Source organism: Pavona decussata, unplaced genomic scaffold (assembly GCF_977016875.1).
Source record: "Pavona decussata unplaced genomic scaffold, jaPavDecu1.1 SCAFFOLD_381, whole genome shotgun sequence".
In the NCBI taxonomy this organism is placed as follows: Eukaryota; Metazoa; Cnidaria; class Anthozoa; order Scleractinia; family Agariciidae; genus Pavona; species Pavona decussata.
In genome coordinates this window covers 873,584-899,381 of record NW_028145755.1, presented here as the reverse complement: position 1 = coordinate 899,381, position 25,798 = coordinate 873,584, and the positions used below count along the sequence as shown (strand labels likewise).

The following is a 25,798-nucleotide window of genomic DNA, read 5'->3' as shown; positions in this document are numbered from 1 at the left end:
CTACCGGACTTTCCCCGTTCTAAGTGCTGTTATTGGTCACATTTCTCTTTCTCGCATTGCCAAAAATAACTACTTTCGTCAGTGCTATAGTTTGATTGGCTTGCTATCGTAATAAATTGCGAGAGAATAAAAAGCCATCCACAAAGCAGTTTAGCATTTCCTTCGCAAGGATATTCAGTAACAAGCTACACTGTTGATAAACGATTTTTGTGATTCAAAATGTCGCAACCACCCGATCCTACCGGTAGAGACCGATATGAAATACTCAAAATTTGGGTACCAACTCATGGAGTTGTTAATGTTTACCGCAGTCCCACTGGAGGTAAGAGCGATTTCAAAGCGCTGTCCTTGAAACGGAGAGATTAATTTCAGCGGTTTGTAATATTAACTTCGATGTTCTCTTTACAACAGCATACCATGTAGACAATGGTTTTCTACTTGAAGATCCTGTCAATCGATTTGGCGTAGAAAAGCTAAGAGTGTTGGCTTCCCATGGAGCTGCGATTTATATAACTAGAGATGCAAACGTCCCCCCACTTCAAAACAAGTACACCATCGAACCGAGTCTATCCATGGATCAGTCGGAAGTATGGGTGGACAGACGTCCTCGCTGGTAAGCACTTTTGCTGATTTCTTGACATAATTCTTAATTACACACTTGGAAAAGGAACAGCAACACACACACACACACACACACAAAATACTGCTTCGTAGCTTTCAAATTACGGATTTAATCCACGGACTCGATGCTTGACAAATTATGGACGATGGACAAATTATTCAATTAAAACCATTGCTGAGAGTCTCTGGAAATTTCAATAGGCATTTTGTTTCCGTTAACAGCAGAGAAAAAAAGAGATAAAGAATTCTGAGTCATATAGAGCGCACCATTTTAATTCCATCAATACCAACCACTCAAACACTTAAGGTTCAATGCTGCCTGAAAAATACTAATTTTTCTCTCTTGATTGCAGACTGCTGTAGATATCAAGCGTTGCCAAGCAAGGAAAAGAGCTTTATAAATGTGTACACTGACTTGTATTTTCGTTAGTGCTCAATAAAAATGAGTTAGCAAGACAAGTGACTGTGCTCGTTCTTGTGTTTTCATCACTATCTGCCTACTGCTATATTTTTCTCCCTGGTTGTTTCAAAAATAGACCATGACGCAAATTTACGCGCTACCGTCGGCAGCTTGCGCATGAGCGAAAGATAAAATTATTCGACGCGCCTTTGGCACTCGCTTAGAAAACGTTCAGAGTAAAACCAAGACACTTAAGTGTACTGAAACGCTCGCTGACTAGTTAACATTTCAAGATGAGCTGGTTTCATCCGCATGAACCAGAACATCATCGATACTGTACTGCCGTTAGGATAGGACCATATGACGAAGAAGCTGAACTAACAATCTTCTATACGCCGGAGGAAGGTTCGTTAAGTCTGTTCGTTAAGCTTCGAATTGTGAACTGAATTGGCACAAGCATTTGTTGAGATAACGCTGAATTTATACTTTAGAATACGACGTCCACTGCGGATTCTTAGCCGAGGAGAATGACGGATACAGTTCAGGCAGATCTTATCACAGACTAAAAATAGTTACCTCAAGGGGGAAGATAATCTTTGTACGCCGATACGACGACAACGGAGGTAACACCCTTCCCTGGTGCTTTACTGGAACATACACTCGAAAAAAGTGAATTAACGTCCTTTTTTGCTTTCCTAGAATTTGTTGTCACAACCCCTGGCTTTTGGAAAGAGCAGAAAAAAGTTAAGCTTTAAAAACACAGTAAGTTGCTTCGCAAGCACATTCTTTACACATGAAATACTTATTGATCAGTCTCGCAGTAAAGTTCAGAATTCGTTGATTTATTAAAGTAAAGTTATATAACTGAAACAATATGCAGTGACTGCTTCGAACACTTTTAAAATTTTACCCATTCAATGAGGTTATGTGAACAATACTTTCGACGCATTTCCGTTTTGCGCGCTCGAGCAATGAACTTATCACCATAACGCTGGCACTTAAATGTTGTCGAGAAAATCTTCCCCGACACCGGAATATTTCTCGTCTTGTGTAAGTCAACATTGTGCTGATACAGTCTATAATGTTGTCCTTAAATTGCAGGATGAAAGGAGTGAATTTGTCGAATGCTTCGTCATGTAAACACCGACTAACAAGAACATGAATGCTATGATGCCATGGTTGAATGAAGTTGTCTTCTTGCTGTATTTAGATTTAAAAAAGGATCTGTACCATGCCAGTTATAACATTAAAAAAATCATTTTATTAACCTTCAACTGCGTACGTTACTTTCCTTAAGACTCCGCACTTTCTTTGAAAATCGAAAAGACCAGACTGCTTCATTGTGACCAAAATATGTTTTCTCCCCTCCTGTTCCTGGATCCACAGCCCTCTTAAAATAGAACCTGAGTCATGTTGACTTCCACCGCGCGTCAAACACAAACATTCTAAAAATATGCTGCGGCGAGACGTGGTGGGCAATACATGTTGAAACGTCATCTGCTTTCGTTCGGTATACGCGGTTATTACTAGCAAAACAATAAAAGGTTGCTGAATTTTAAGCCGGTGTAACCTTCATCGAAATTTCACGCGTGCGTGGGCGAAAACGCGCGCGAGAATAACGCAACCCATACTGCCAAGAAGCAAGGAATCGGACAGAGAGCTGTGGTTAATAGACAACTGTTTGCTCACTCAAACACTTGCAAATCACCACTATGACAGACAATGATACTGATGAACCTTATAACGCATTCTACGAAATCGTGCAAGTTGGAAGAAAATGGCATCCTATTCCAGATGTTAAAATTTACTACATATCTCAAACCAGAAGTGAGTAAAATTTCGTTATTTTCCAGCGGGCTTTGAACTTTACACAATTGAACTGTCTCGATATGATTCGACTTAATTCTGGTTTTCTCTCCCTGTGCCATGCAAGAATTCAAAGTTGTAGGTGGCTGTAAAGTAAAGGATACCACATCATCGGACAACACGTACCGTGAAATCAAGATTGTCATGCACGACTTTGAAGACAAGGTTTTTGAAATCAGACGCCACAAAGGAGGAGGTATAACATGATCGATAAAATGTGAAGTTCACATTTTCTGACTAAGAGTACAATTATTTTCCCCGTCGTGTTTTACAGCATACCGGGTGATCACAGACGGGTACTGGAAATCTAAAGTGAAGAAATTTCCCGTTTAAAAGCAAGGTAGTGTAATTTAATTTCCAAATTATTCATGATTTGCTTCTTCAAAGCAATGAACGTTGGAGCAGGACTAACGTGAGTACAGTTATACGTAAGTAAGAATCATGCGGTAATTTTCGCACTTAAAATCGCAACCACCACTTGAAAAACAAGAGAGAACCTATCTTCGATGCCGAAACGCCACCGAAGAAAAACGCGTCTTAGACAAGCTTCAGCCCAAGTAATCGACTGCTGATTATACAATCTAAGCATTTCTTGAATTCAAATGTACGCGCAGACATGGAACCTAAAATAACATCAGTTAACAACTTAAACACTCTTTGAACAATCCGACGGCCGCATAAGGGCCGAAAGATACTCGGTTCGCATATTAACAACCACTATCTGTTTCAATTGCAGTTACAAGCGGAGGACGAGGCTCTTCGCGTCACCACCACAGATAATTGCACTTGTTGTAAACAATTGTCAACTGTAATATTTTGCTTTGTAGTCAATATATTAAACATCGACAGTTAATTTACAATCGTGCTCGTCATTTTTGTTGCTCCTTTTGCTTGCAAATAGTAATTGCTTTCAATTTAGTTAAAAGAGTATCCGTAACACTTCCTCACACTTCCTCAGCACGGTTATGGTCGGCCTGGATTGTGATGAAAAGGTGTATGTTAATGGGAATTGAAAGGGCTCAACATGGCCAATCGGACATTCCCACTTCCCCAGTTTTTTCGCACCTGTTATAAATAAGCGCATGGTGAGTTGCGACAGTATATTGAAAGTATCTCAACGCTGCTAACAAAGAACCAAGGTACCCATCACAGATAGCGGCTGAAAAGTTATCTTGATCCCTTAAGAAATGTGAGCGCGACAATAAAACCTACAGCGCGTTTTTAGACAAAAAGCAAACCCGGTTGTGAACTAGGACAGGCATATTAACGGAGAAGGTGTCGTCAAACGTTTATATCAGGCACAATGAAGCCTGCCAAAGCCGGCGTTGTTGCGACGCTCGCGAGAACAGTAAACAAACAACACAAACACTAACCCTTCCCCTGCTGCTACGTTCCTAGAGATCTGTGACACATGTAATGAGCTATTGGTTGTCGATCTGCATATCCTGTTTGAGTGACAAGTCAAATACCACCGCGCACGAACAGAGATACGCGCGCGCGAGGAAACTTGCGCGGGATAAATAACACAAACAGCTTTGAATGAAGCTTAGTCTTTGAGAGCAAGGTCAGGAGTTCCATCAATATACTAAAGTTTGATCACTAAATTACTTCCAATTCGTGCGACATGACAGGAATCCAACCACGAGATCCCGATTATGATTTCTTTGAAATTGTTACCGTTGGAAGAAATTGGCTATTGCTTCCAGACGTTACAATTGTCTACGCATCTCAAACACAGGGTACGTATGCTTTCAGACAGCGTTGCGCGATTAGATTTTCTCAACCCTAATAACCTCATTTGTGTTCTTTCTAGAGTTTACAGTCCAAGGCGGTCACAAGGTAAAGGATATCCCAGCATCGAATTATCGTCAAATAACGGTTATGTTTCTTACGCTTGGACTTGGACCAAAGAGGTTTGAAATCAGACGTAAAAAAGGTGGAGGTAAACAATAATGGCAGAAAGATGGTTTGGCATTCACGATTTCCAACGACAGTAACATGACTATTCAGTTTCATGTTTCTCTTCTTGTTTTTCAAGTATACGAGATGATCACCAACGGGTACTGGTTTAACGTTTCTCAGAAATCTAGAGTTTGAAAGCCAGGTAGGAAAACTTACTTATCAAGCTTAAGTAATTTCAAGAGGGAGACAACGGCGCATAAATTTTTACCCCAAAGGCGCACATTTATGCGCTAGTACCCGCACTAATCGACAACCACAAACGATCTAAGTAGCATGAAAATGTTCTTTCACTTTATCAAAACGTCAAATGAACAACTACTGAACAGATAGGGTTTGTAAAATACCAGCACGTGATCTTAAATGGCATAAGTTACCAACTTCTGCATTCTCAAATGGTAGATGGTCTCTGAGCCTTAACACAAGCACAGTCACTGTACACAAACATCTATCCGTTTATTTTCCTCACAGATTACAAGCGGACGACGGAAATGACCCGAGCGCCAAAGTAGGATGACAGAAATATGAGTGTGGAATCAAAGACATTGAACTAATCTGTAGGCTTGATTGTTATTAGAAACATTTTCCATGTAGGCAGTGTATTAAAAATCAATCATTTGTTTGAACAGTCACAGTTAATGTGTAAAAAGATTATGGGAAAAATTATTTATCACTGAAGGAAAGTCCTATTTACAACACTCTTTCACGACGTCGGTCGCCATAACTAATAATGAAACTGAACTTCATAAGATCAAACGGGAATTCTCATTACCCTCGCTTTGTCGCACTAGCAGCAAATCAAGAATGACTATTTTTGACAGTTCGCCATCACATTATAGAGGCTAAAAATAATTTGTTACAAGCGATGGAAAATTGCGCGCCTACGCAACACGACAGCTCTCGCTTAAAAGTAATCAGCGGAAACAATAAATCCCGTAACTGAGTAGCCAACAGAATTAAAAAATATATTACCTTTTTATCGTTAAACCACTATCAAAATGTCTGATGGAATTGAGCAAGATGACCCACACCACGCTAAGTACTGCGAAGTTATCCAAATAGGAATCGAAGATGACACTGCAGAAGTGACAATTTTTTACACTCCAGAGAAAGGTGAGTTGGCGTTTATATATTTCTGTTTTCTGTACAACGGTTCTACAAATGTAACAGTCGACAAATCGTAGAGTTTCTTTCGCATCTTTAGAATTTCAAGTCTCCAATGGATATGTGTCTGAAAATAAGGATGCCACTATTCACGGCAGAAGATATCGCAAGCTGAAACTTGTTACTTCCAAGGCGAACGTGATGGAGATCAGACGATATTATGACAACGGTGGTACGTCTTGATAGAAAAGCGTAGTTAAAGCTTTAATTCACAGAGCGACAAAGTTGAAACTTGAAGAAAAGAAGGCCAGATTCTAAACATCGAAATAATATAAACAAAGCTTACCGTAGAAAAGTACTGCAAAACACATATAGTCGAACCTATGACCTTCCGATTGCTAGCTCGAATGCTCTACCACTGAGCTACAGGAGACGGCTCCATATACATTGTGTGGTCACTTTTATGAATTTCCTCCAGATTCAAAAGCTCTCACCACCTTTTACTCGTTTAATAAAGACAAATGCAGGAAAACACTTCGATTGAATATGAGTGAACACACTTTATAATATAAACAGACATAGACACAGTGAGAACTAAAACGCTTGCTTTGAGGGTTGACTAAATAAAATGGTTTTACTTAAACCTATGATTTTTCTTCCTAGCCGATTTTAATCTTTACTAACACAGACCTTTTCCGTTTTAAGAGTACTACGTAGATGCCAACGGACAAAACTTTAATTTTGACGGAAGAAAAGTGAAGGTATAAAGGTAGGTTGAGATGATTTGTCAGCACTTTTGTTTATACGCTTGTTATTCGTTTCAAAATAGTGCTTCACCAGATTCCACTGGTATTCCCTAAACCCTAAATGAGTCAATGTGTTCACAGAAGAAGTAGAGTGCGACGAAAAAACGAGTTGCTCCTTTGAGAATATCTTGTTTGCAAACACGTCTATCACAACGAGTTGGCTGGCTTTTGGCGAGTGGACAACTTCCCATGCAACAAAGGGAAGGAAATAAGTCTTACTCAAAGTTCATATCACGGTTATAGACCTTCTCTAGGAAAAACTCAATGTCGACTGAAACGTTGCATAATACTGTGTGGTGATTGAAGCTTATTTATAAAATGCAGGAAGTATGCCCTGCTTACGCGCGCTTAGACAAATCTCAAAATTTAAACCACTGTGTGAACTAAAAATGGACATTATGCAAACGGTTACAAGTTAAAAATAAAAAAAAATATGTTTTGTCTTTCCAACAGAGCTAGAGAGCCACACATCGAGGACAGTCTCACTTCACAAGAGGACGCTGAGAATAAACTAAAGATCACATACCACCGATTTGAGAAGTTTACTGATGTACCATAAAAACATGACTACTGTAATAAAATAAATTCAAATCCTTATCAGTGTCTGACTTTGGCTCAGTCGTACACGCAATTCTACACAACCATAGATCATTGAATAGGCATGCGAAAAAGTAGCAATAACGGCTTGAGACGACTAGCCACAGCTACACTTCGAAGTCAACATTGAGTCGATAACTAAGCAACAGCGCCGACCCCCAATAGAAACTGGTCTGTTCAAAATTTGTTTTCTCCCAAGCTGTTCCTCCACCCACTTAAACCGTTGACGTATGATAAAAGATTCAATTTCAATACAATTGCGCTAAGCGAAGCACGTTCTGGTATAGTTGGCTTGTGCAGCACAAACAAATATATCCTGTTTAAAGCATCCTTAGAGACGCACAAATAACTTAAAACCGTACAATATGTCATGGTTCGAGGGAGATGAGCCAAATAGCTCTGAAGAAGTAGTGGATGTTGGCACCACGTTCCATTCTAAGGACCTAACAATATTTTACAACCCTAGCACAGGAGGTCAGTTCGCAACACAAAGTAAGACTTCGGTCAGATAGTTTTAAATTACTTACATTCAATATCATTTCTGTTTAGCGATCCGTGTCCAGGATGGAAGCTTAAAAATGAAATATATTAAGATTACAGTCGAGTCCTCTTCAGGCAGTACTTACAAGATCGTTCGTCACGAAGGAGGAGGTATATACAACTGAAAAATCACCTTCACAAATCTTTCTTGGGTATCAAACATTAAAGCGTGAGCGTAATGTTTTTGCTCATTCTAATAACTGTACACTGGTTTGAAATCTTCCTATTTTGTAATTACAACAGAATATAAGGCGAAGTCTTCGTTCACATGGTTAAAACGCCGGCGCTAACCAAACCTCAGCAAACGAGGTAAGAAGTGGAAACACAATCGATTCAATCAATAAATATGCTTTCTACCAAAACTTTTCTTCAAGCGTTATCTTAACAGTAATTATTAAAAAGACCTGATTTTTAAGGGCTTTTTTTTAATTTTGTCATGGTTAAAGTTTTGTTTAACGTTTAGCTCCTTTCAATCTTGTAAAATTTCCACGAGCAACCAACGTCAACTGAAAGCGTCTAGACTATTCCGCGTGCTCTCACGTCCTAGAATAACGTCCCCGCTCTGTTGCTAAAGCAGCCTTTTCTTGCTTGGTTTCCTACGCACTTTCACTTATATTTCACGTTACGCATGAAACCACGACCACAGTGCACGCTATAAATAACAGTTCCTCCAGGAGATAGGCATGTAACTCGAGTGTTTATCTCTTCCTAACAGAGTGATGTGCGAGTTTCAAGGACTATTTTTGTTGGCTAATCGATGCAGCACACAAGGCTTACACAAACTGATTGAAAACAATTATTGCTGTAGATTTAAATACTGCTTAATTGTAGAAAATAAATAAAAATGTTGATTCAGAGTGTCCGTATTCTTTTACAGACAACGCAATGCAACACAACATCCAGTCACAAATCGGGTAGACCCCCAATAGAAACTGGACTGTTCAAAACTTGTTTTCTCCCAAGCTGTTCCTCCGCCCACTGAAACCCTTGTCGTATGACGAAGTATTCATTTTGAATAAAATTGCGCTTAGCGAAGCAGGTTTCTGGTATAGTTGGCTTGCGCAGCGCAAACAAATATATCTTCTTTGAAGCATCCTTAGAGACGCACAAACAACTTAAAACCGTACAAGATGTCAGGGTTCGAGGGAGATGAGCCAGACGGCTCTGAAGAAGTAGTGGATGTTGGCACTTCGTTCAATTCTGAGGACCTAACAATATTTTACAACCCTAGGACAGGAGGTCAGTTCGGCACATAACTTAACACTTCGATTAGAGAGTTTTAAATTACTTACGTTCAAGATCATTTCTGTTTAGCAATCCGTGTCCAGGGTGGAAGCGTTAAAACGACACTGAAATCTATTAAGATTACACTCGAGTCTCATTCAGGCAGTACTTACACCATCACCCGTCAACAAGGAGGAGGTATATATGAAATATCACCTTCATTAATCTTTCAGTCTCAAATGTGAAACATTTCAACGCTATCGTAACGTTTTTGTCCATGCTTATAACTACAGTGTTCGAAATCTTCCTCTTTTTTACTAACTACAGTTTATGAGGCGAATTCTTGGTTAACGTTGGTTAATCGCCGGCGATAAGAAGATTTCAGCAAATAAGGTAAGAAGTGGAAAAACAACCGATTCAGTATATGAATATGCTTCCTTTTAAAACTTTTCGTCTAGCGTTATCTTAACAGTAACCATTGAAAAGGCCTGATTTTTATTGTCAAGGTTAAACTTTTGTTTGCCGTTTAGCTCCTCTGAAACATCCAGGAACAAACAACGTCAACTGCAAGCATTTTTCGCTCTTTACTTCAAATGTATCTGTACCTCTAAGAAAAGATCAAGACACGAATCATAACATAGATAAAAAAGTTGAAGTGTAGTGACAGTACAGCCCTTTTTAGCTTGGCCTCCTAAGCACTTGCACTTATATTTCACGTTACAGACTACGCATGAAACCACGACCACAGTGCACCCTATAAATAGCAGTTCCGCTAGGAGATAGGCATGTAACTTGAGTCTTTATCTCTTCCTAACAGAGTGATGTGCGTGTTTCAAGGACTAGTTTTGTTGGCTAAACGATGCAGCACACAAGGCTTACACAAACTGATTGCAAGAATTTATTGATATAGATTTAAATTATGCTTAACTGTGGAAAATAAATAAAAATAAGTTGATTTAGATTGTCCGTATTCTTGTACACACAACGCAATGCAAGACAACATCCAGTCACAAATTGGGCAGACGTAGAAGTCAATTGCGGCTAAAGGGACTAGAAGACTTCCTTACACTAGATTTGTCGGAAATATTAAACTTATACAAGACTCTAGTCTGTTCAAAAGCGGTTTTTTTCCCTTCCTGATACTCCGCCTACCGTATTTCAATGAACCCATAAGAAGTTGCTTAAGGCGCAGTTTAAATAAACATCCGCTAAACGAAGCAACTTTCCCGCGTTAAGAGGCAGGTTTAAGCCATTACCGTCGTATTTGCAAAAACGTAGCTTGAAGAGGTCAGGGTACGAGGGGGACGATCCTATCAACTCTTTGGTGGTTGTGGGTGAGAATAACCTTAAGACCACAAAACAACTGATTTGTTAAGTTAAGTCATGTACCATAACAACATGTTTACTGAAATAAATTCAAATCCTTATCAGCGTCTGACTTTGGCTCAGTCGTACACGCAATTCTACACAGCAATAGATCAGTGAATAGGCATATCAAAGTGGCAATAAAGGCCTTACACGACTAGCAGTAGCTACACTTCGAAGTCAACATTTCCGGTTAAGTCGATAACTCAGCAACAACGCGGACCCCCAATAGAAACTGGTCTGTTCAAAATTTGTTTTCTCCCAAGCTGTTTCTCCGCCCACTGAAACCCTTGACGTATGACGAAGGATTCAATTTGAATAAAATTGCGCGTAGCGAAGCGGGTTTCTGGTATAGTTGGATTGTGCAGCGCAAACAAATTTATCCTCTTTGAAGCATCCTTCGAGAGCGCAAATAACTTGAAACCGTACAAGATGTCAGGGTTCGAGGGAGTTGAGCCAAACAGCTCTGAAGAAGTAGTGGATGTTGGTACCACGTTCCAATCTAAGGACCTAACAATGTTTTACAACCCTAGCACAGGAGGTCAGTTCGCAACGCAACGTAACACTTCTATCAGAGAGTTTTAAATTACTAACATTCAAGATCATTTCTGTTTAGCAATCCGTGTCCAGGGTGGAAGCGTTAAAACGAAATCTATTAAGATTACACTCGAGTCTCATTCAGGCAGTACTTACACCATCACACGTCAACAAGGAGGAGGTATATATGAAAATCACCTTCATAAATCTTTCAGTCTCAAATATGAAACATTTCAACGCTATCGTAACGTCTTTGCCCATGCTAATAACTACAGTGTTTGAAATATTCCTCTTTTCTAATAACTACAGAATATAAGGAGAATTCTTGGTTCACTTGGGTAGACCGCCGGCGTTAAGAAGATTTCAGCAAATGAGGTAAGAAGTGGAAGCACATCCGATTCAGTCAATGAATATGCTTTCTACTAAAACTTTTTGTCTAGCGTTATCTTAACAGTAATTAGTAAAAAGGCCTGATTTTTATTGTCAAGGTTAAACGTTTGTTTACCGTTCAGCTCCTATGAATCTTGTAAAACATCTACGACCAAACTGCCAGCATTTTTCGCTCTTTACTTCAAATGTATCTCTACCTCTAAGAAAAGTTCAAGACACGAATCATACCTTAGATTAAAAAAAAAAAGGTGAGGTTCAGTCACGGATCAGCCCTTTTTTGTTTGGTCTCCTTAGCACTTGCACTTATACTTCACGTTACAGACTGCGGATGAAATCACGACTACAGTGCATGTTGTAAATAACAGTTTAGTGAGGGGATAAGCATGTAACTGGAGTCATTCTCTTTTCCCAACAGATTACAGAGTGATCAGCGTATTTCAAGGACTATTTTTGTTGGCTAAAAGATGCAGCACACAAGGCTTGATTGCAAGAATTTATTGATGTAGAATTAATTGCTGCTTAACTGTAATAAAATAAATGAAAATGTTGATTCAGAGTGTCCGTATTGCCTCGTAACGCAACACAACGCAACACAACATCCAGTCACAAATTGGGCAGACGTAGAAGTCAATTGCGGCTAAAGGGACTAGAAGACTTGCTAACACAAGATTTGTTGGAAACACTTAACTTATCCAAAAGACTCTAGTCTGTTCAAAAGCGGTTTTCTCCCTACCTGATACTCCGCCTACCGAATTTCAATGAACCCATATATACTGCAAGGCAACCCACCCAGGGGATAAATGCAATACCTTTTAAAACACAAAAAACAGCAACAAAGCAAATTATTGTTTAAGAGCTTTCACTTGACTCAAAAGTTAGAACCACCTTGAAAGGCATAACAAACAGCACCAAAGGAAACCAATACTCAATAGGTTTCATTTGAATGTCGCACTCCAGCATTTCATCCACAGACTCATAAGTTAGAACCACCTTGAAAGGCATAACAAACTGCACCAAAGGAAACTTAAGCTCAGTAGCTTTCATTTGAAAGGTCACACTAGCATTTCATCCACAGAATCAAAAGGTAGAACCACGTTGTGCAGTATAATGAAAAGCAGCAAAGGAACATCCTGCTCGGTAGCTTTCATTTGAATGTTCACTTTTAAAGACTAAACAACTGGAGGTACCTTGCAAAATATAATAAACAGCTCCACGAGTAGGTACCATTCAATACCTTTCCTTTTAACAGCTACACTCCATATTTCGTTTACAGATTCAAATAAAAGAACCAAATTAAATAGCACCTTACTGGGAGGGAATCGGTTTAACAACCAGGGTATGCAACAAGATAATTGTTAGAAATTGAATCCATACTATTACCACGTTTTTAAACGAATACGGACAGTGCTAAAATTCTAGTGCCACTTAATAAGAGCGTTCCATTAATGTTCTTTCTAGGTTACTGACCTTGATCAACGAAAGATCATGAGCGCTGACAAAAAAAGGCTATAGTGAAACTATTTGCAAAACACAACCACAAAACTGTTTTAAGAATACATTAAAGCTGTTTTTTAGTTTGTTTGTTAGCTTGTGTCAGAAAAGCATTTTTCACATTTAAATAGAGTCACGAGACTTGAAAATGCTTGACATCTAACCTGAAATCAAATTTAGTTTGGCTGTGAAGTTAGATAATGCAATAACCAATTAAAGACGTTTATGAAATGCCCCGCGCTGGTGGAAAACAACCATCCTGCTAATGGATATAAGTGTAATATTGCACGACTTTTTTTCTTTTCTTTCGGCGGTGAACAAGGGTTTACTTACGTAAATTCAGTTTGTTCAAAACATTTATCCAAGTGTCTTTAATTTCCTCAGTTGTAAAATTCTGTGCAACTATCGATCAACATGAAAGCAAATAATCGTATCCACGCTGCCTGAAGGGACTAGCAGTAGACCTTCCGACAAAAGACTTGAAATTGCGTCAATAACACGGAATACACGCACCCAAGTGACAGTGCCTATTTAAAACGGCTTTTCTTCCTAGCTATAACTTCACATATTTTCAAGAAACTTATGAAAATGACAAAGATGAATTAAAATGAAATAGCGCATTTGCAAAGCATCTTGCACGCGACACTCAAACAAGAATACCGTAAGAATTTCTCTCATTTTACAACTTCCTGGCCTATTACAGTCCAAAAAACAGAACGTAGACCAAATAGTTGAAATGACAAGAAGCTAAAAACATTCAATAACTACAGAACGTATTCGCCTGTTCACACGCTTCCTTATATCTTAAGTTAATTACCGTGGATCAGTTGATCGACGACCACAGTGGTACAACATTTCAGGCGAGATATAAATAACAAATCAACCTTTGTCTAGTTTATGACTGAGTGATAAGCAATCTCACATGAAAACACAAAGCCGGAGAAAAACTTCGGATGGTTCACGCAGTTATAAGCAGCTACAGACCCATGCTGAGTCGAAAGACGCACTTTGGTGCCAGAGGAAACTTAAAGGAACTTCCTAACACGATCTGCGACGAAACGTCGGAAGCTATGAAAAAACACGCCCAAACAACATCGGTCTGATCAAAATTAAATTTCTCCCTGGCTGTTACTCCGCCCATGAAATATGAGTAAGAGTCTGAAGGTACGTGTTGCGCGCGTTACTGTACACGATTTGCATAAAATTTAGCTTAGCAAAGCAATTTTGAGATTTTGCTCTCATTCTGCGGCGCAATAACAACTACACCCAGAAAATTTCGATCAGTAAAGCAGTCTTCGCCTCTTTTCGTGTCACTTTTAAATCTACACGGAAGAAAGATGACATTATACGGACCGCCTGAGCCTTTCTTCAGCACCGAGGAAGTAGTGGACGTTAGAAGAAATTATAGTACAATGCCGGATGCCAATTTCACTTTAACGTACAACCGAGGAACAGGAGGTTAGTTTCCATCATGTTTGTCATTGCAGTGAGACGATGCTTGAGTTATTTTTACGTTTAATGCTTTTTAGGTTTCCAAGTGCAGAATGGAACTATAATTGAGACTTCCGTAAAAGTCAGGTCGCAAAATGGACAAACTTACACCATCACACGCAACTCAAATGGAGGTAAATACACATGAATCACTTCGAACTCTTAGCCTTAAGCGCCTTATTTGCCATTTCTGTCTTTTTTTTATACACCGAGCTCCTAAATTGTAGGTATACCAAACCTTTAACAAAGGAATTTAAACGGAATCCGCTTCTATGTTATCCAGGATACACAATTCGCGTTACTCCGCAATGATTTTAACAAACTGCTCTCTCATTAATCCATCATTTCAAAAAAATATTTCAAAGCTTCATTTAATGCTTACACCAGCTTGTATTGAACTGAATCATCAAAACTACAAGCACCAATTGTTATGATTTAGCGGTTTGCTGTGGTGTTCAAATCTATCCCGGTTACTTTCTGTTGTAGGATATCAGTCGGATGCATGGTGGACAAATGTAACCCGCCGACGTTGAGAGTTTTGAAGGATAAGGTAAGAAACACAAATACTAAGACTGTTGTCGATGGACATTCTTTCTACACATCCCGTTTATCTGCTATTTTCCCTTTTATCCATCTAAAATGAATACCTCCATGATAAAGACTGAAACCTTACTTAAGCCTTTTTCAAGAGGTAAGAGGTGAAAACACAACTGATTTAGTCAATGAATATGCTTTCTACTAAAACTTTTCGTCAAGCGTCATCTTAACAGTAATTATTACTGTTAAGGCCTGATTTTAATTGTCAAGGTTGAACTTTTGTTTATCGTTTAGCTCCTTTGTATCTTGTAAAACATCCACGAACAAACAACATCAACTGCAAGCATTTTTCGCCCCTTACTTCAAATATATCTCTCCCTCTAAGAAAATTTTAAGACACGAATTACAACATAGATAAAAAAGAGTTGAAGTTCAGTGACAGTACAGCCCTTCTTTTACTTGGTCTTCTAAGTACTTGCACTTACACTTCACGTTACAGACTGCGGATGAAATCACGACTACAGTGCATGTTGTAAATAACAGTTTCGCAAGGGGATAAGCATGTAACTGGGGTCTTTCTTTTTTCTCAACAGAGTGATCTGCGAGTTTCAAGGACTATTTTTGTTGGCTAAAAGATGCAGCAGACAAGGCCCAATTGCAAGACTTTATTGATGAAGAATTAAATGCTGCTTAACTGCAATAAAACAAATGAAAATGTTGATTCAGAGTGTCCGTATTGCCTTGTACACGCAGCGCAACGCAACACAACATCCAGTCACAAATTGCGCAGATGTAGAAGTCAATTGCGGCTAAAGCTACTAAAAGACTTTTTAAAATTGAAAATAATGAACTTATCCAAGACTCTAGCCTGTTCAAAAGCGGTTTTGTCCTACCTGACACTCCGCCTACTGAATTTCAGTGAACCCATAAGAAGTAGCGTAAGGCGCAGTTTAAAAAAACATCCGCTAAAAGAAGCAACTTTCCCGCGTTAAGAGGCAGCTTTAAGCCATTACCGTCGTATTCGCAAAAACGTTGCTTGAAGATGTCAGGGTACGAGGGGGACGATCCTATCAACTCTTTGGAGGTTGTGGATGATGGTACAAGGTTTCATTCACGCAATGTAACAGTAACTCACACAAATCCAGTTTGTTAAATTAATTCAAAACATTTATCCAAGTGTCTTTATTTCCCTCAGTTGTAAAAAAATTTTGTGCCAACTTCCGACCGACATTAAAGCAAATAATCGTATCCATGCTGCCTGAAGGGACTAGCACTGGACCTTCCGACAAAAGTCTTGAAATTGCGTCAATAACACGGAATACACGCACCCAAGTGATACTGCCCATTTGAAACGGGTTTTCTCCCTAGCTATCACTTCACGTACTTTCACGAAACTCTCTGAAATGTGGCAAGGACGAATACAAATGAAATTTGCGCATAGCAAAGCATCTTGCACGTAACGCGTAAACAATACCGTGAGAATTCCACTCATTTTACAACTTCCTACGATTTTAAGACCTATCTCAGCGCAGAAAACATACCGTAGACCAAACAGTTCAAATGAAAAGAGAAGCTAAACATATTCAATAACTACAGAATGTCTTCGTCTTAGTCATGTGCTTTTACATATCTCAAACTAAATACTATGGATGCAGTGACGCCCACGTGCTATAACAATTCCGCCGAGATATAAATAGCAAATCGACTATTACCTATTTTAGACAATGACAAGCAACCTCGTATGACATCAAGGCAGTGGAGACAACTTGGTACACGCAACTGTTGATCCATGATTGGCTCGATAGAACCGCACTTTCCTGCCTGAGGAGACTGACAGACACACCCAGTTATGAGAATTGATGTTATTCCGACAGCTTGGAGACAACGCACTAAAAGAAAACATTAATCTGCTCAAAATCCGTTTTCTCTCCAGCTGTTACTCCGCCCATAGAATCTAAGAAGCCTGACTGTATGTATTAAAATTGACGCGGTATAACTCCCATTCTGTGTCGTAAAAACAACTAAACCGAGAAATTCCCATCAGTGAACAGCTTTTGGCCCTGTTTGTATCAGTGCAAAATCTACACGAAGAAAAGATGTCAGGATTCGAGTTCTACGAGCCTTACTACAACCCTCAGGAAGTAGTGGAAGTAAAAAGATATGGACGCTCAACGCCGGATTGCACATTAACGTACAACCCAAGAACGGGAGGTAAGTTTCCATCAAGCAGCTGAGTTTGTCTTTACATTCAGATGTTGAGTTACTCACCTATATGTTAACCCTGTTAAGGTTTCAGAGTGCAGAATGGAAGCATCACTAGGACAACCATAACAGTCACCTCCGACAATGGACACACTCATACAATCACAAGATACTCCAACGGAGGTAAATGTAGATTAATAGTCACTTCTAACATTCACTTTCAAGCTTGAAAGCTGTCCTTGGCAGTGCTTGGCTTGTTTTATTACTCTACTACTATCTCATAAAATTTGAAAACGTGGGATACTATCCCTTCGTTAATAAAACCTTCGTTGTACAAGGAAGAAAGTACGCTTCGCATTCCCCTTGGAATCTTCACCATAAGCTGCAGTCACTACTCTAAAACCTTCAAGTATTTCTTTCACATTAACGCGTCATTACAAAGTATTTGGGAAGCGAGATTGAACGCTGATTTGCCCAGTGTGCCAGCATTCGCTTTCAATAATGGGTGTTCAAACTCGAGACTTAACGTCACATGTGGGTTGAGTTTGCTGTTTTTTGCCATCCTTTCTCGGAGCATCTCTATCTGTGTTCTACGATTTATCGACGATCAACGTCATTTCTTAATTCCAGTTCCATATAGATCAAGAGAATCTTAATCAATAACATTTTCGGTTGATATAAGTGGCTTTTTTCTTTAGATGTAATAAGAACATTGGAAATTTTATTTAACGTTGAGAACAGAACGAGACAATTTTGCAGCGTAGATTTTAGCTCATGTAGAGCCCCTCTAGATGTTAGCTTATATTGTTGAATGGACTATGCTGGGATAAAACTACCTACTCTCTCTATCTTTGGTGTTACTAAAAACTCCTGGTTATTTTCTATCACAGAATATCAGCCAAACAGTGCGGGCACTCGAGTCTCCCACTAAGGTAAGAGATCTAAACACATAGGACTGTGTCTGAAAATTTCTCCTGACAATTCTATAAAAGTATGGCGTAATTGCAAAGAAATAAATCTCATTGATACTTAGATACTAAGCCTTGGCCATGCACCTTAGCTCGTAAAGCTTTTTTTTGGTTTGTCAGTGTTTAAAAAACTGGGAGAACCATCGCACATAGAAATTTTTTCACATGGAAAGATAGAAATTCAGGATTTCAGAGGTTACAGTCACTTTGTACAGCATAGCAAGCAGCATCAAACAAAATACTGTTTAAAAGCTTTCATTCGATCGTGTAAGTATTCTGTCTAAAATCATAAGTTAAACCATAGAAAGTACTTCTCAATAAGATTGACTTGAATGGTGCTCTTGTTGTGTAGAATTCCGTGTGCACAGACTAAAGTTCGAACCACATTTCATGACATCATGCTTGGAAAAATGCAAAGTTCACTTGTTTTTACCTTGTTTGTTCTTAACATACATGTCCTATCGCATAAACACCATAACTAAGTCACAAGTGATACAATAACCCAGATTCGTCTGAAGTAACAATGTTAGAAATGTAGATTAGGTCACATGTTCACTTTCAATGTTGACACTGAAAATATTGAGTTGATGAGAAAGCCCCCTCACAGCATCTTTTCTCACTTTGATTACAGAATCCTCGGGGATCCTGCCATTGGACGTCGACGGTGAATGAAAGACAATGAAAGAATGTATTGAAAATGGAATAAAACTTCACTATATATCTAAACCTTTGTTGCTGTATTTATTAAATACTTTGAGGGGCTTAAAAGCCCCCTATTTCGAGCCTATTAACATAGTCAGCTACGAATAAACAGAAGTTAAAAATGCCAACAATCAATGAAATACACCTCTATTACAAATAGCTCACAAAACTTTATGTTCACGCTATCATTACTAAGTTTTACAAGAAAAAACCCAATGGAGCAATCGTTGGGTTCTGGGTATTAGCAAATTATTAGCACGAATCTCTCATTTGAAATATTGGAGCCTATACTGTAGGTATCAACCATGCAACTACTCGAACAGTACCAGAGAAAATTCTTCCACCTTAAGGTGGATTGACACCGTTTGAGGACAAAGGAACACATATTTTGAACTGGAGGCAGCAACATAAGCGGATCAAAGAAAACTCACGCTGCCTCAACCTTCTCCATCCCGTGCCTGATATAATGAATGATTCCAATGAAAACTGGCCCGACAAGAACAATTCTTGTAGAAACAGTGCGCAACCGAGAAACGAGTAAGTACACAAGAATCTATTTGCGTTTAATCTCAGCGGAAGCTTACCGTTCCCCCTTGGTGCTAACCAAAAGCAACGTGGTTGCTAGGAAACGCAAATAATATTTTTCCGTCCTGCGCGCAAGTATTTTTGTCAGTATTTGAAGGGCGCAAGTCGTGGTATATGAAAACACAGTTTACATAAAATCGCTGAGAAAGCATTAGGCGCCATCATAATTTCGAGCCCTCAAGTTTCTGTGCACTTAACAATGGCCAAAGAATTCAAAACAACAGAGCCAACCAACGAATTTTGTGAAATACTGCACATCGGAAAACGCGACAACCATCAACGACCTATCCGTCCCCACGAACTGACAATATTTTATAAACATATATCAGGCAGGCAAGGAGGTAAATCCAGTACATAATTTTCAAAATATGGGAGCTTTGGAATACGAAATTGAAACGTTACAACATTAAATTGTTTGTTACATTTTCCTATAGAGTTTGAAATACACGGCCTGGGGACTATATTCGATGTGGTATGGGTTAATGCTCAAAGCAAATTGAGAATTGTACAAATCAACGGCGACACATTTACTATCACTCGTAAACGCGGAGGAGGTAAGTCCACTTCTTTATGTCCCTAATTTGAAGTTTTTGGATAAACAGAGCATTTAAGATACTTTGTTCTTGTTTTATAGAATACGAATTTGACGAGAATTCAACAAGAAGGTTTTGGTGTACGGTGAAACGTGTTTTTTTTAAATGATTAGGTAAAACGCACTCTATGTAGCTGTACTTGTTCAATTCAAATTTTCTTGAACAACTTCATTAATGTGTCGAATAATTTAGCCGAGGAAATATTCCTCTACTGATCAAACACACTTAAATTACATCAAATAATGCGAAGAAATCTTTGTGAAAAAAAGTTCCACTAATTTTCTGTATAGTTAAAACTTAAGGGGGCAATACACCTGAACGCCATTTTTCCGCCATTGACATGGCTTTAATGGAAATATCTCGTCCACGTTTCAAGCAATCCAAAAACCCTATCATCATATCGTGAATCTGTGTTGTGAGGTATTTTGTGACTTTTTGGGTATATTTGGGAGGAGTAGTTTTTCTAGAAAGATTGGTAAAATTAAGAGAAATAAGAGATATTGAAGATTTAGTAAAGTTTTAAAATTGGAATTTGTAGTTAATAATTAATAGACGGACACCAAGTTAGTCCACTAGCAACCTGGGGTGCTCTTGCGTGGGTATCAACTGTCTGTTAGTGTTGCAAAAATCATTTTCTTTCTACTATCCCTTCTTAAAACCTCTTCAAATTTTATTCAAATTTAGGTGTATCCCCCCCTTAAGAATAAGCCAAGAATACTGCTATTATACTAAGGATATAATGGTATAAAATTGAAGATAAAATGAGAATATCCCTGTTAGACTAAGAATAATTAGTAATGTACCTCAATATTACATAAGATCGTTACAAATAAATGCCATGTACGTAAGCGTCATATAAACATAGCTTACAACCAGGGCTGTTATTATTGTCTTCAAGAAATAGCTCCTTACGTTTGCCAAGTAATGTATGTAATTTTTAAAGACATACCAAAAGTTTTAACCCGTCTTGCCCCCTCCTCCGCCCAATCATTATCGTTCAAATATATACTAATCTACCAAAACTTCTGTTGTTTTAATATCCGTTTTCACAACACTGTCTATGGCTCAACTGCTGTTTCAAATGAACTTTCAAAAATTCTTTCACTCCAGAAGCTGAGTGAACGGAACAAAACTGTAAACAAGTATCGGGTAATGGACGTCTTCGTTATTACATAACATGCTAGCCCTAACGTCGACGAAATTATTTTCTTAAAAGATACCCTAAATTCGGGTCAAGGCTTAACCAAACTTACGAGAACTTTGTACAATCAACAGATTTGACCCAGGATTCAAAGGTTTAACACCACTGCGAGATGTCTTGAAGCACAAATCTCAAGAAAATTCAAAGAAGTGATATGTTATGCGATCTTTACATAGTAAATAATAAATAATAAATCTCAAATATAATCATCTCTGTGCTCTTTGTTTCAAGGGTGCAACTAAGGTTTTTACAGCCTTTGTCGCAGAAAATGCAACAAGGTAATAATATTACCAGACCTTGTAAAAATAAGGAATGCGCAGTACAAATGGATCAAGTAATCAATTAATCATCTTTCATTTAGAGCATGGTCACTAAAAGCTGCCATTTGCTGTCTAGAAACATCCAGTGAATCTCACAAGGTACAAGTGATCAGCTCCTTAACTCTCTCTACCTCTATCTACTCTCCCTCTTATTTACTATATTTACTCTCACCAAGAGACAGAGTTACGCATCTGACAAGAAATACAAAGGGCTAATAATGCAACTTGACGAAAGCTAAAATAAAAATGACAGGACTGTCCGGCCTAAGCAACACAGCATGTAACACTAAAAGTATCAGCGCTGCTCAATTCGTAAATTTTTTTGAAGAGCGCCTCAAGGGTAAACAGGCACATGTAAATACGTGTAACAATGCGTTGAAGCGGGAAAAGTGATTTTCAAAGGCAGAAAAATTTCGCGACTTGCAGAGGAGAATAAGTTTCAATAATTCTTTAGGGCCGTTTTCAAATGGGATTCTCGTACATTTTTTCTCTGACTTTTTAATGCAACATTTGCCGTGCTCAAGCTGTACTATTAAATCGCTTGTGTAAACTAGCGGCCATTTCAGCGATATTTATCGCCCCGATGTCGCTGAGATTTCGATCATGTTTAGAACTTAATTCAAATTTTCTGGGTTTCTTGAAGGCAATGTTGAATGACGAGAGTTGTGTACGATTTTTTGCATGACGCGAGCATCGCGCACTCTAGAAATCGCATGCGACAGTCGTCTGCAAAAGTTTTATCGTCTAAATCGGCCTTTAGAAAATATACAGCCATATCGCGCTGACATTGGCTTACACTTGCGATTTGAAGTGGCAGCCTTACGCGGGAAAAAATGGCATCAAAAGTAGCATGTGTAAACCGGCCTTTGGGCTGCACGTCATTCCTTAGTTTTTCGCGAGTTGGACCAAGCAGTGACGAGGGAGGTGTGTGGCACTTCGCGCCGCGCGAGTATCCGGGAACTTACTTGGATGTCTTGAGTGACTACGCATGCGCATCGTACCTCGCTTCTTGAAGTTCCACGATCTGCTTCTCTGATCGAAGCGCGCTGCTAAAATAAAACGTTTCACAACTAAATCGTACGCGAGATGTCTGGCCATCAGGGACACGAACCTCCAACTAACTTTGTGGAATTTGTACGAGTTTCGCGACCTGGTCTTTCTCCGGAAGCAATAATATTGTACGAATCGTCAACGCGAGGTAATAATGTCAATAATCATAACGATATTTACTTGCATAAACTTGACAACCTTCAAGAACGACTATTTTAACAAATTGCAGAATTTACAGTGCAAATAGGATTCAAGATACATGAAAACAGGGAGCATAACGCGAGACGCTTGGTTATAGTAACTACTACAGGAGAGTATGTCAGCATTCAACGAAAGAATCGAGGTAATCACGGCAAAAATGTGCTACAGCGCAATTTCTTTCCTAATTCCTTCGAGAAGCGTGGTTTGTTTCTAAACAACCTGAACTTTTTTTTAAGGCAACATAGACCAAAGATACCAACTTTTACACGGAGTTGGATATGTCCTCACAGCCTCTAGGACTCCAGTCTCAAGTTAAATAACAGGTAAGATAAACAATCCATAGGCAACTTGACTGGCCCCTCTGTTTAATGCCTAGTTATCGTTAAAGCCGTAATAAATTCCTGTAAACAGACCAACATAAAACGTAATGAATTTTCCTATACCTTGCTCTTTGTTCCTCTGACACCAACCGAAATACGTTACGAAGGCGCGCGCGCTTAACACTTTGAGATTCTCGACGAATAAAAAGTCGTTACTTCCTTTTACCTTTCTCGCTATTGCAACTTCTGTCGAATAAACTTGCCAACAGTTTAACAAACTTTCATTTTCTTTTTAACAGCTGAGGTCCAAACTTCGAACTAAATCTCGTACAAGTTAGAAGATGTGGAGACGTCGTCGATGTGTTAAATCTTTTGCTTTTCTGCACAATCACTATTCGCTGTGCGCTTATGTTGTAATTTTTTTTCGTTGCTTATTGTGATAGAAATAAAGACATGGGCTTAAACGGTTACTTTAGAGTAGATTGAAAAAAAAAATCTGGCAAAAATAAACAGGAATGCAGTGTTCAAAAATGCTTGATAATTAGCGCGCGAAGTGAGAGAGATCAACATGCATTATCACTTAACCCTTAGATACTTTTGGCTCCTTCCCAATATGCTAATGTAGAAATCAATGTCATTCAATTGAGGCATTACATCTGAAATTTAATCACATTGGTGCTGTTTGTTTCAAGCACGCAACCAACAGGTCCTTCATGGAAAGAACGTGGAAACATTTTTGAGAGCCCAGGTTAAGATACGAGGTGAAGAGATAAAAATCTATGATATGAAAAATGCGAAGTATTCTCAAAAATCATGCTTTGAATCCACCGAGTAACATCTGAGGGTTCAACTCTCTCTACGTCTGTCTGCCCCTCCTAACAGATCCTAGAAATTGCGCATCTGACAAGCAAAGTACGAGTCAAATAAATTGGAGGACCACATACTTTTAGACAAAATATAACACGAAGTGCGACCGCAATACCGATACACAGAGTTCTTGGATGTTATCACAGTGGCGCCTAAAACAACCAAAATTTATTGGGTCTACACGATAGGCGACGAGCGTGCACACGAGCGCAAGCGCTAGTTAAGTATAGCTATCAGCATCTTTATGGAAAATTACATTTTTGTGAGTGGTTTTAATTGTACTGAAAGTAACTTTTTTAGCAGGAGTAACAGCTAGTCACAGTTATTTTCAACAGTTATTACATTTGACGTCATCAAGATAAATAACCATAATAACCTGTCTGCGCACGAGACTCGCGCATCACTTCGTCTATAGAACAGCACTTGTTCAATGCAAACAGTCCGACTGGAACGTTCCACCACTCGCTGAATTTTAACCGCATGAAATGGCAGGTTATCAGGGAGACGAGCCTTCAAATGAGTTCGTTGAGTTTGTTCAAGTATTTAGTAGGCAAGGCGATTACCCAGTGGCCATTATAATGTTTGAATCACCAAGCGGAGGTAAGACTATTAAACGTGTTAAGTTTCCCAATCAACATTGCCAGCTCTCTACAACTATTGCCTTAAAAATTGCAGACTTTGATGTACAAGTGGGATACAGAATTAAGGAAGAACGAATACATAACGCGCGGCACTTAACAATCGTGACTTCTGCTGGAAAAATTATCGAAATTCAACGAAAAAGGAGAGGTAATTATTCAGAATTCTTCGCCTTGTGTAATTTCTTGTCACTCTTGATAACCAAGGATTACTTTTGAAGGAAGATACACGGTGGTCAAAGATGATGACAGAGAACACAGACTTATTCCCACTAGAACTTACTATCGATAAGGTAAGATACTTAGAAATATTGTTTTGATTTTGTTGTCATTTCCACTAATACATTGTCTCAAAAGTTGTTCTAAGTTTTAATTGATTTGTGTAAGTGCCCTGATCTTAGGTTAAACAAAAATTATCTTTCTTCACAGTTTGAAGACGACTTTCACATGGTCTATGGAAACTAGAATATATGTTTACAACGTTAAATTTAGCAAAGGAGACTATGCTGTAGCAACATTGTTCAGGAATGAAATAAATTTTATCTGCTGTATATCTAAGCACCTTTTCTAGCCTATGCGATAGAAATTACATCAGAATTATCCATTTGCACCAGCAAATTGAAAAAAGAAAATGCGCTAACACAAGCACCATATCAAAGATCGTGAACAGCTTGCGTGACAGCCGCGAGAGAATCGCGCGCGAGAGAACCACGCGAGGTGCAAGAGATCAATATATGTTCTCTCTCTACTCGTCGCTCCTCCCCTCTGTGCTAATTTAGAATCAATTGGCATTCTTTGTTGTCTAAGTCATCTGGATAACCCACGTAGCAAGAAAACAAACCCTGAATAGCTTTTGTTGTTGAATCCTTTCCTAAAAATATTTTCAGCTAAGCTAGAGTGCTAACATTTCGTTGATCTTTGTTCAAAATCGTAGGCTACCTTACTGAGATTTTAAGCTGAAGCGAAAAACGAGTCATTCCACAAGCTATCTATTAAGTAAACATAACAATTAGCAGGCGAAGATGAACACTATAACAGGGCCTTCATAGCATTTCTCTCTCAACAATAGCTTGCGTCGCTCGCAAAATCCACTCATTAATCAACAATAAAACAGTAAATTGCGAAACATATGTTTCTCGACAACTGCGTCACAGAATACTTCGCTCGAATGAACTAAATCAAACTTATCCAGAGAAATAAAAGCTAAACTTTGCATAAACGGC

At 38.8% G+C, this 25,798-nt stretch overlaps 3 protein-coding genes across 31 annotated transcripts; all 3 read left to right on the top strand.

The window, feature by feature from the left end:
* The first annotated feature begins 75 nt into the window (after positions 1-75).
* Positions 76-15,649, top strand: LOC146451967 (uncharacterized). 26 transcript variants are annotated; one of them, XM_085098431.1, is made up of 17 exons: positions 986-1,426; positions 1,513-1,644; positions 1,721-1,783; positions 2,123-2,848; positions 2,955-3,083; positions 4,926-4,991; positions 5,318-5,959; positions 6,051-6,179; positions 7,903-8,004; positions 8,137-8,202; positions 9,935-11,023; positions 11,099-11,200; positions 11,329-11,394; positions 11,832-14,358; positions 14,430-14,525; positions 14,878-14,941; positions 15,522-15,649. In XM_085098431.1, the coding sequence occupies exons 7-10, from the start codon at positions 5,845-5,847 to the stop codon at positions 8,181-8,183; spliced, it is 393 nt and encodes a 130-aa protein (XP_084954557.1). In that variant the 5' UTR covers positions 986-1,426; positions 1,513-1,644; positions 1,721-1,783; positions 2,123-2,848; positions 2,955-3,083; positions 4,926-4,991; positions 5,318-5,844; the 3' UTR covers positions 8,184-8,202; positions 9,935-11,023; positions 11,099-11,200; positions 11,329-11,394; positions 11,832-14,358; positions 14,430-14,525; positions 14,878-14,941; positions 15,522-15,649. The 26 variants fall into 26 exon arrangements, with proteins under 26 accessions (XP_084954569.1, XP_084954557.1, XP_084954556.1 ...); XM_085098438.1 differs by lacking the exon at positions 7,903-8,004 and adding exons at positions 6,656-6,719; positions 7,210-7,856 and having other exon boundaries at positions 999-1,426; positions 6,051-6,182; positions 9,935-11,200; XM_085098430.1 differs by having other exon boundaries at positions 9,935-11,200.
* A 1,227-nt stretch (positions 15,650-16,876) lies between these two features.
* Positions 16,877-21,389, top strand: LOC146451966 (uncharacterized). 3 transcript variants are annotated; one of them, XM_085098459.1, is made up of 7 exons: positions 17,001-17,139; positions 17,218-17,313; positions 18,021-18,062; positions 18,730-19,726; positions 19,820-19,939; positions 20,020-20,091; positions 21,254-21,389. In XM_085098459.1, the coding sequence occupies exons 4-6, from the start codon at positions 19,585-19,587 to the stop codon at positions 20,085-20,087; spliced, it is 330 nt and encodes a 109-aa protein (XP_084954585.1). In that variant the 5' UTR covers positions 17,001-17,139; positions 17,218-17,313; positions 18,021-18,062; positions 18,730-19,584; the 3' UTR covers positions 20,088-20,091; positions 21,254-21,389. The 3 variants fall into 3 exon arrangements, with proteins under 3 accessions (XP_084954587.1, XP_084954585.1, XP_084954586.1); XM_085098460.1 differs by lacking the exon at positions 20,020-20,091 and having other exon boundaries at positions 21,254-21,381; XM_085098461.1 differs by lacking the exons at positions 19,820-19,939; positions 20,020-20,091; positions 21,254-21,389 and having other exon boundaries at positions 16,877-17,139; positions 18,730-18,824.
* A 1,165-nt stretch (positions 21,390-22,554) lies between these two features.
* On the top strand, positions 22,555-25,128 carry LOC146451965 (uncharacterized). Of its 2 annotated transcripts, XM_085098462.1 has the most exons (6): positions 22,555-22,697; positions 22,779-22,892; positions 22,987-23,073; positions 23,370-24,537; positions 24,613-24,726; positions 24,797-25,128. In XM_085098462.1, exons 4-6 carry the CDS (start codon positions 24,423-24,425, stop codon positions 24,865-24,867), a joined length of 300 nt encoding a protein of 99 aa, XP_084954588.1. In that variant the 5' UTR covers positions 22,555-22,697; positions 22,779-22,892; positions 22,987-23,073; positions 23,370-24,422; the 3' UTR covers positions 24,868-25,128. The 2 variants fall into 2 exon arrangements, 1 of the variants encoding a protein (XP_084954588.1); XR_014859870.1 differs by having other exon boundaries at positions 23,370-24,726.
* The last annotated feature ends 670 nt before the right edge of the window (positions 25,129-25,798 follow it).

Excerpts from the sequence above, each read along its gene's own strand:
- LOC146451967 (XM_085098431.1), top strand. The coding sequence starts at position 5,845 with ATGTCTGATGGAATTGAGCAAGATGACCCACACCACGCTAAGTACTGC. Across the intron at positions 6,180-7,902 it reads CAGACGATATTATGACAACG|CGATCCGTGTCCAGGATGGA; the intron begins GTGGTACGTCTT and ends ATTTCTGTTTAG. Across the intron at positions 8,005-8,136 it reads CGTTCGTCACGAAGGAGGAG|AATATAAGGCGAAGTCTTCG; the intron begins GTATATACAACT and ends TAATTACAACAG.
- LOC146451966 (XM_085098459.1), top strand. The coding sequence starts at position 19,585 with ATGGCCAAAGAATTCAAAACAACAGAGCCAACCAACGAATTTTGTGAA. Across the intron at positions 19,727-19,819 it reads TATATCAGGCAGGCAAGGAG|AGTTTGAAATACACGGCCTG; the intron begins GTAAATCCAGTA and ends ATTTTCCTATAG. Across the intron at positions 19,940-20,019 it reads CACTCGTAAACGCGGAGGAG|AATACGAATTTGACGAGAAT; the intron begins GTAAGTCCACTT and ends CTTGTTTTATAG.
- LOC146451965 (XM_085098462.1), top strand. The coding sequence starts at position 24,423 with ATGGCAGGTTATCAGGGAGACGAGCCTTCAAATGAGTTCGTTGAGTTT. Across the intron at positions 24,538-24,612 it reads GTTTGAATCACCAAGCGGAG|ACTTTGATGTACAAGTGGGA; the intron begins GTAAGACTATTA and ends TAAAAATTGCAG. Across the intron at positions 24,727-24,796 it reads AATTCAACGAAAAAGGAGAG|GAAGATACACGGTGGTCAAA; the intron begins GTAATTATTCAG and ends TTACTTTTGAAG.